Source organism: Pholis gunnellus, assembly GCF_910591455.1.
Source record: "Pholis gunnellus genome assembly, chromosome: 20".
In the NCBI taxonomy this organism is placed as follows: domain Eukaryota; kingdom Metazoa; phylum Chordata; class Actinopteri; order Perciformes; family Pholidae; genus Pholis; species Pholis gunnellus.
The window spans coordinates 21,063,979-21,073,652 of record NC_136547.1 but is presented as its reverse complement, the minus strand read 5'-3'; the positions used below and the strand labels follow the sequence as shown (position 1 = coordinate 21,073,652).

The 9,674-nt window shown below is 40.3% G+C and overlaps 1 protein-coding gene across 2 annotated transcripts in view; it reads right to left on the bottom strand.

Moving 5' to 3' along the window:
• Nucleotides 1-9,674, bottom strand: part of LOC306712246 (receptor-type tyrosine-protein phosphatase mu-like) — a 123,220-nt gene that overhangs the window by 22,270 nt on the left and 91,276 nt on the right. For both annotated transcript variants that reach the window (XM_079181430.1, XM_079181431.1), the window contains 2 exons: nucleotides 7,415-7,489; nucleotides 118-308 (listed from right to left, as the gene is read on the bottom strand). In XM_079181430.1, the coding sequence (XP_079037556.1) occupies nucleotides 118-308; nucleotides 7,415-7,489 (266 nt within the window). The remainder of the gene's footprint in view (nucleotides 1-117; nucleotides 309-7,414; nucleotides 7,490-9,674) is intronic.

Sequence of the window (9,674 nt, the reverse complement as noted above, 5' to 3'; positions counted from 1 at the left end):
ACTCTAAAGTATCTTGACGATAAGTATGACAACATGAACGTCTTCTATGGATGAAAGAGGCACGTTTGCAGTGTGTGTGTGTGTGTGTGTGTGTGTGTGTGTGTGTGTGCGTCTCACCTCGTACTCCTCCTTGAAGCCGTACCCTTCGGCACACTTCATCTGGGTGATGTGTTGCAGCAGGTCGGCCACTCGGATGGCCGGGTGCAGCTGACCCGTCTGGTAGGGCAGCGCCTCGCGCTCAGACTCCCGCTGCTTGTAGTGAGACTGGACCAGGCTGCTGGTTTCACTGGTCATGGTGTGGCTGTCGTCTGGGGGAGGAGGAGGAGGAGGAGGAGGAACAGAAGACAGAATATGACAGTAAACGGGTCAGACTGTAGTCAGCAGACAGACAGACATGAACAGTGACTCGTGATGCAGGTATGATGTATGATCATGTTGGATGAGATGGACCAGACTGACCCGGGTCAGAATCCAGACTTGCTCCCATTGATCTGTGTGAAAACTGTTTGACTTGTCATGATGTCAGGTTTGGGCTTGAATTAGTCAAAAATCAACACATTTATACCAGTTTTCTTTGTTAAATTCAGTTTGTCTCAGTACATTTATCATTGTAATTAAAAGCCAAATTTGGATCGTAGATTTAGGATTAATTCTGTGCATAAACTGTACAAATAAAGGCCGGATCGAACTCTGTTAGGTTGTTAATGGTTTATTTTAGGATCAGACCACCAAATTATGTATTGATTCATGTACAATTTGAGTTTAACTGGAACACCTGATGAATTCCCAGAAAGACAATGATCACATGGATGTTTGGCAAGTTGCAATTTGTGTAACTTACCAGGTGTAAACTGACTGTAACAGTGTAACTAACCAGGTGTAAACTGACTGTAACAGTGTAACTAACCAGGTGTAAACTGACTGTAACAGTGTAATTAACCAGGTGTAAACTGACTGTAACAGTGTAACTAACCAGGTGTAAACTGACTGTAACAGTGTAATTAACCAGGTGTAAACTGACTGTAACTGTAACTAACCAGATGTAAACTGACTGTAACAGTGTAATTAACCAGGTGTAAACTGACTGTAACAGTGTAATTAACCAGGTGTAAACTGACTGTAACAGTGTAATTAACCAGGTGTAAACTGACTGTAACAGTGTAATTAACCAGGTGTAAACTGACTGTAACTAACCAGATGTAAACTGACTGTAACAGTGTAACTAACCAGGTGTAAACTGACTGTAATTAACCAGGTGTAAACTGACTGTAACAGTGTAATTAACCAGGTGTAAACTGACTGTAACAGTGTAATTAACCAGGTGTAAACTGACTGTAACAGTGTAACTAACCAGGTGTAAACTGACTGTAACAGTGTAATTAACCAGGTGTAAACTGACTGTAACAGTGTAACTAACCAGGTGTAAACTGACTGTAACAGTGTAATTAACCAGGTGTAAACTGACTTTAACAGTGTAACTAACCAGGTGTAAACTGACTGTAACAGTGTAATTAACCAGGTGTAAACTGACTGTAACTGTAACTAACCAGATGTAAACTGACTGTAACAGTGTAATTAACCAGGTGTAAACTGACTGTAATTAACCAGGTGTAAACTGACTGTAACAGTGTAATTAACCAGGTGTAAACTGACTGTAACAGTGTAATTAACCAGGTGTAAACTGACTGTAACTAACCAGATGTAAACTGACTGTAACTAACCAGGTGTAAACTGACTGTAACAGTGTAACTAACCAGGTGTAAACTGACTGTAATTAACCAGGTGTAAACTGACTGTAACAGTGTAATTAACCAGGTGTAAACTGACTGTAACAGTGTAACTAACCAGGTGTAAACTGACTGTAACTAACCAGGTGTAAACTGACTGTAACAGTGTAATTAACCAGGTGTAAACTGACTGTAACTGTAACTAACCAGGTGTAAACTGACTGTAACAGTGTAACTAACCAGGTGTAAACTGACTGTAACTAACCAGGTGTAAACTGACTGTAACTAACCAGGTGTAAACTGACTAACCATGTCTAGTTACACTGATAACTAATTGTTTATATTAGTAACTATAAGGAAAATGATGACAATGTTGTTACTACGACAACACAGATGAATGGCACATACATCAAATCACATGACTGAAGAGAGGATGGTGATTGGCTCTGGTTTCTTTTCACACTGCTCCCAAAGCTCCCAAAAAACATTATCATTAACAAATCATTTTTTAGAACAAATTGGACCGCAGCATCAGTACTGGTCTAAACCCAGTACAGGATGGTATAAGTACTGGTCTAGACCCAGTACAACTTGGTATAAGTACTGGTCTGGATCCAATTATCAGTACTAGTCCAGACCCAGTACAGCAAGGTATCAGTACTAGTCTAGACCCAGTACAGAATGGTATCAGTACTAGTCCATACCCAATACAGTACGATATGAGTACTTGTCAAGATCCAGTAGAGTATGGAATGAGTACTGGTCCAGATCCAGTAAAGCATGGTATTAGTATTAGTCCAGACCCAGTTATCAGTACTGGTCCAGACCCAGTACAGCATGGAATGAGTACTGGTCCAGATGTGGTCCAGGTTCTTGGTGCTGCAGTGTGAAAAGAGCAGAGAGTTCAGAGTCCTGGAACAAAACAAACCTCTTTGGCAAACTATTTTGTATTGACCCTTGAAAGAACGTCCAGGACTCTGAAGTGAACATTTCAACAGACACCTTCCTCTACTCTCTCTACCTCTGTGGTAAACTCTCTTATTGGCTAGCCTGGGGGCTGACTGACCAATCAGAAGCTCTATCCCAAACAGCCCAACCAATCATCGCGAGGGCGAGGAGATGGGTGACGTGATGGAGGTGGCGGTTTGTGATTGGACGGAGGAGGACCAATGAGAGACAACCACAACGACAAAAAACGGCAACCAATCAGCGACAGAGAGATGGGCAGATCTGACACCTGATTGGTTCGAGGTGAAATGGTGGGAGGAGTTGGGGATTATGATGTCACAGTTTCACAGAGGGGTTAAAAAATGAAGCATTGGCCACGCTAACTGATGACATCACAGCAGGTTGTGGGTGTGGCTCCATGCGCAGTGGTGACCTCCCCCCCCCCCCCCCCCCCCCCCCCCCCCCCCACATGAGTCCCGCCCTCTTAGACCCAAATTTAACCACTTACCATTAATGGGCACTTTACACAGAGAAAGATAGAAGAGAAGAAGAAGAAGAGGAGACAGGGTATAAGCAACAACTTTAGCCTGGACTCAATCTACTGGAAACACACAGCTAGCATGAATCAAACAGGAAGTAGCTCCTAGCATTGTAGTTGCTCTATTTTAACTTGTAACAGCTAGCAGGAAGCGCCTAGACTAACTCGGCTAACCTGGCTAACTGCACCCTAAGAGAAGGACTCGTCTGGTCTGAAGACGGTTTAGCTAGCATGAGGAGACAGGAGACAGTTTGGGACAGTTTGCTTTAAGCATTCCTCCTTCCTTTGCTTGGACATTAGATTAGCATTTAACATTGAAGGTTAGCATTAAACAGGACGGGGGATGCCCATTGTTATTCTGAAGACAGAGAATACACCTTTACTTCAACAAACTCTAATATCTATGCAGAATGACGTCATCGATACCGAAGGCAGGACACGCCCTACTTCGCCTCTGATTGGCTAGTGACTGTTGGTTGGGTTGTTTAAGGTAAGAATATCAGGGTCAGCCAATCAGAGGCAGAGTAGGGCGGTTCAGGTCTTTGCCACAGTACAAAAAAACCTTAAGAAATTGTGAAGGTCCGATAAAGTCAATCAGCATAATAATTATCGTCTGTTTGTTGTTGTTTATTTTCTGAGCTTCTTCAGAACAAACAATTACAGGTTTTAGAATAACGAACTGTAAGAACAACGCCACCGGGGTTTTTCACTTTCTACGATCTATTTTACTTTGTGACAATATTCTCTTTCACAGCAACAGAAAGCTTCATAAGCAACTGTTTAAGTATCTCAGTCTCATTATTCTGTTTAGTTTAAGTTTCAGAAACACTTTGATGTTTGTAGAGAAACAGAACCGCTGATTATCGTCTTTTTGTTTGAGTCCACTTGTTGGTTAAAGAAAGATGTCTGCTTCAGTTAAACGTTAATAAAACTTAAAGTCATTATCGAACCAAGACCTCCATCTCTTCAGAGTTGTTTGAACACACATACGTTAGCGTTAGTTCGCTTTAGTTAGCTTACATTAGTTTACGTTGCTAACCTGATGAAATACGTGTGATTTGTTAAATCTTTATTCATTTAACAAACATAATTAAGGTGTTATCACATTTCTGTTGTAAAAGCTACTTGTATCTGTTCATTAGAACACGATAGTGTGATCTCGTCTACATTTCATCAGCATAATGATGTCATAACGATCAGATTCATCTTCAGTGGGTTCGGTGCAGATCATTATTTTTTTTTTTAGGTTCCTCCTCATGAACGCTTGTGTTTCAGTTTCTTTTTTACTTTGTTGAAGCGTCTTTGGCTTGAGTTTTGTTCTTCCTTCAGCTGAGTCGGCGTTCTTCTCACCAGTGTGTCGATGCTTGAAGGTTCATATTATAGAACATGTTTAACACTTTGGATTGAAGGCTGAGTTTGTCTTCGTTAATCTGACTTTATGCTCATTTCATGTTAAATAAAGAAAAGACGTCCAGAGACGAAGACAATGGGACTCTGACTGATCTGGTTTCTCTTGTCCCCCCCTCCCCCGTCCACGAGGACGTGTTGTGTCCATGCAGAGGTCACAGGTCACAGACAGACGTGACGTCAACACGCAGGAATGTTGTGGATGCAGAGATGGAGTGAAGCCCACCGTCGCTTTAAAATACAAACCACAAACAAACCAAAAAATACCAAAAGAAATCGGCTCAAAACCAAAATGGAAATAATAATTATTTTTTAAATGTAAACAAATTGAATTATTTTTGCAATGAAAACAAAAACAAAGTAAATACAAAAAAGAAAAGAAATCAAGAAATAACCAGTTAAAATGTCACGAATAAAAGTAAATGAAAAAAATTATAATAAAAAAACAAAAAATTAAGAAAAATCATTATAATTATAATATAATCTTTGTATTGAAATAAATATAATAATCAAAGATGGAGGACTTCAATTAAAATGAAATAATAAAAATAAAAATTTAAAATGTTTAAAAATAGGAAATAAAGAAGCAAAAGCAGCTGAACGAGAAGCAAGCAGGGATGGATGGAAGCCAAAGTATCACTCTCTCTTTCTCATTCTCTCCATCCTCTCTGTCCTCTGACCCGTCTCTCTCTCCTTTGTCTCACCTGTCTGTCTACTTCCTGTCTGTCTACTTCCTGTCTGTCTGCCTGTGCAGTTTGTTATTTTCTGTCCTACAGAAGAAGGAACGGAAACATTTCTCACCTAGAATGGCCGTCGGTACGAAGGGGTCTGTCATCAGGAGACATCAGCAGCAGACAGGCAGGACAGAGAGAGACAGACAGGCAGGACAGAGAGACAGACAAAGAGACAGCCAGGTAGGACGGAGAGACACAGACAGAGAAACAGTCAGATAAGACACAGAGAGAGAGACAGGCAGGACAGAGAGAGACAAACAGAGAGAGACAGACAGACAGACAAACAGGTAGGACAGAGACAGACAGACAGATAGGACAAAGGAAAAAAGAGAAAAGAAGAAGGAAACATCAGCTCCCTAGATCACTCTTTTAATGAAACCAGACTGTGTTGCTGCAGTTGAGATCCAGATGAGGACCAGATGTGATCTGGTTCTGGTTCTCAGTGTGTTCACACCAACAGTCCACCAATAGAGAGCTAGATCAGGGCCTCAGGTCTTTATGTTAGTCCTCTACCAGACAGAACTACCAACAGTGAACCACCAGGACGTCAATATTAATAACATGATATCTGATATTCAATATTGATCTTTCTGTTGTTCAAACATGAGGCTGAAACAGTAAAACAACAAATATCTGATCAACAGTCATTGATCCAACAAGTTAATCTGAGCCAGTACCACGACAAAATCAATGAATCAAGACGGAAACAATCAATGAATCAAGACAGAAAGAATCAATGAATCAAGACGGTAAGAATCAATGAATCAGGACAGAAAGAATCAATGAATCAGGACGGAAAGAATCAATGAATCAGGACGGAAAGAATCAATGAATCAGGACGGAAAGAATCAATGAATCAGGACGGTAAGAATCAATGAATCAGGACAGAAAGAATCAATGAATCAGGACGGAAAGAATCAATGAATCAGGACGGTAAGAATCAATGAATCAGGACAGAAAGAATCAATGAATCAGGACGGAAAGAATCAATGAATCAAGACAGAAAGAATCAATGAATCAAGACAGAAAGAATCAATGAATCAAGACGGTAAGAATCAATGAATCAAGACGGAAAGAATCAATGAATCAAGACAGAAAGAATCAATGAATCAGGACGGAAAGAATCAATGAATCAGGACGGAAAGAATCAATGAATCAGGACGGAAAGAATCAATGAATCAGGACGGTAAGAATCAATGAATCAGGACAGAAAGAATCAATGAATCAGGACGGAAAGAATCAATGAATCAGGACGGTAAGAATCAATGAATCAGGACAGAAAGAATCAATGAATCAGGACGGAAAGAATCAATGAATCAAGACAGAAAGAATCAATGAATCAAGACAGAAAGAATCAATGAATCAAGACGGTAAGAATCAATGAATCAAGACGGAAAGAATCAATGAATCAAGACAGAAAGAATCAATGAATCAGGACGGAAAGAATCAATGAATCAGGACGGTAAGAATCAATGAATCAAGACGGAAAGAATCAATGAATCAGGACGGAAAGAATCAATGAATCAGGACGGTAAGAATCAATGAATCAGGACGGAAAGAATCAATGAATCAAGACAGAAAGAATCAATGAATCAAGACGGAAAGAATCAATGAATCAGGACGGAAAGAATCAATAATCAAGACGGAAAGAATCAATGAATCAAGACGGAAAGAATCAATGAATCAGGACGGTAAGAATCAATGAATCAGGACGGAAAGAATCAATGAATCAGGACGGAAAGAATCAATGAATCAGGACGGAAAGAATCAATGAATCAGGACGGAAAGAATCAATGAATCAGGACGGAAAGAATCAATGAATCAGGACGGAAAGAATCAATGAATCAGGACGGAAAGAATCAATGAATCAGGACGGACAGACTTCTATCACTGGATAGGAAACTACAAATATTTGTTTTTTATGGACATCAGAGATGATGAGTGATGAGGAAGAAGACAAGGAAGAGTTTCACTCTGATACCCCGCCCCCTGGACTATTGTTCTGCTGAGTGTCCATGTCTGTTACAGACCATAATATGCTGTCTTATCACCATGGTTACCTGGGTAGTAGGAGTTGGGGACGGTGGTGCTGATGGTGTTTGTCTTCAGGGTGAAGGAGGACGGAGATGACACGGCTGGACGGAGACACAACAAACACCACCTTAATGTCTCAATGTCCTCTTCCCATAGAGCTTCATGGTGTTCTTCATCACCATCATCATCATCATCATCATCAACAATACTTTATTCTGACTCATACAAATAACACATGTGGATTAATCCGCCGCTGGAAATAGTCCCCAACAAAGTCGCCAAAGTCTCACATCAACACAAACATATTATACATATATATTTATATATATATATATATATATAAATATAAAATATATATTAGTGCTGGGCAACGATTACAATTTTTAATCGCGATTAATCTCATTATTATGCGCATAGTTCAATAATGAATCTAAAGTAGTGTATTGTTTACTTTTATGTTAAAGTGCTGCTCTATGAACTAAAGGTCAACAACATTTGGTTTAAACACGTTAAACTCATCAGGTTCTTGTTAACAGCAGGATTCTCTTCACACAGCAGCAGTTATAACACAGTTATAATGATTCTGATCATAGATATTCAGACGTGTTCACAACTTTATCTTCATGTGTGTCAGAGATGAATTTAAATATACATCTTGAAACCTGAAACCTATCTACGTCATGTTTTATGTTTGTTAAACTCTCAGTAGTGATAACTAAATGATGTGATTATTATACATATTACAAACTAAACACTTTAAAAACTCTAAAAAATAATTTAAATGAATCATTTATCTTTTGCTATTGTTGGTGTGTTGGTCAGACACTATGCTACGCTAATGTGTGGTGTTTGTTATAAATGTACGTTGGTACATAGAGGGTGATAAGAAGCTGTACATGGAGGGACTTAGGACCCAGGGGAATGTAGGGGAAGCATGGAACCTGTAGTCTGTACCGTGGCAGTAACGTGTAGCACGAGAAAGCTAAGCTAACAAAGAGTTAAGAGCAGTTTGTTCTCTCGTGCTTATATGTTCATTTAAAAACACGACAACATGTATTTTATATTGTTTTATATTGAGAGAGAGAGACGGGAGGACCGACGGTGACGGAGTGAAGGGGGTCCGGACCAGCAGGAAGTGACGTCACACAAACAGCTGTTCACCGCTCGCTGCGGTTCTTGTGTTAAAAATGTCGCTTAATAATAGATTAAAAAAACTGCGTTAACGGCGATAATATAATTGTCAGCGTTAATTAATGAATGCGTTAACGCGATAATAACGCGTTAACGTGCCCAGCACTAATATATATACACACACACACACACACACACACACACACACACATATACAGTCAGCCCATAAGTATCTGGACTGTGACACAATCTTTCTAATTCTGCTTATTGACACAACTCATCAGTCAACATGTGGTTGAAGACTTTCAGCTTTAATTCAATGGATTAAACAAAACAATAACGTTTATGAAATACAGCCACTGTTCCACAGTCACCACATGTTCAGAGGATCAGCAGTAACTGGACAATTGTCTGACAAACGGTTTCATGGCCAGATGTGTCCTATTCTGTCACCATTTCATGACAAATGATGCTGACAATATGATTCAAAATGTCATATTTGCAGTTAGTAGCTGGTCCTTGGAACTCTCAGCATGCAGACCATAAAGGTGTCGATGTGAGTGAAGGAGAACATTATGAGGTTCAAAGAACTGGTGAACCGTGGTGAAGAGAAACCCTTCAGAACATCTACTGAAGTCCAGAACTCTCTGGAGGAGGTGGAGTGTGTTAAAGTCTACCATCAAGAGACGCCTCCATGACTCTAAAGACAGTTCACAACAAGGTGCAACCTCTGGTGACCCTGAAGAACAGGAAGGAACTAGACTTCAACAGAAGACATCTGAAGAAGACCGACCAGTGTGGGAACAAGATTCTTTGGATGAAACCAAGATGAACTTGTCCCAGAATGATGGAGGAAAGTGTGGAGAAGGAAAGGAACGGCTCACGACCTGAAACAGACCACATCACCTGTCTCATGGTGGAGGCGGTGCTGTGGATGCACATGTCTGGACCTGGGTCACTGTGTTCATTGGTGACGTCACAGCTGATAGAAGCAGCAGATGAGTTCTGAGGTGTTTGAACTATCTGCTCAGATTCAGCCTCACAGTGCAGATGGAGGACGACCTACAACATGCTGTGAACACAACACAGAGCTTCTTATGCAGAGCAACGTTCTTCAAAGGCCAAGTCAGTCACCTGACCTCCACCCACGTGAGC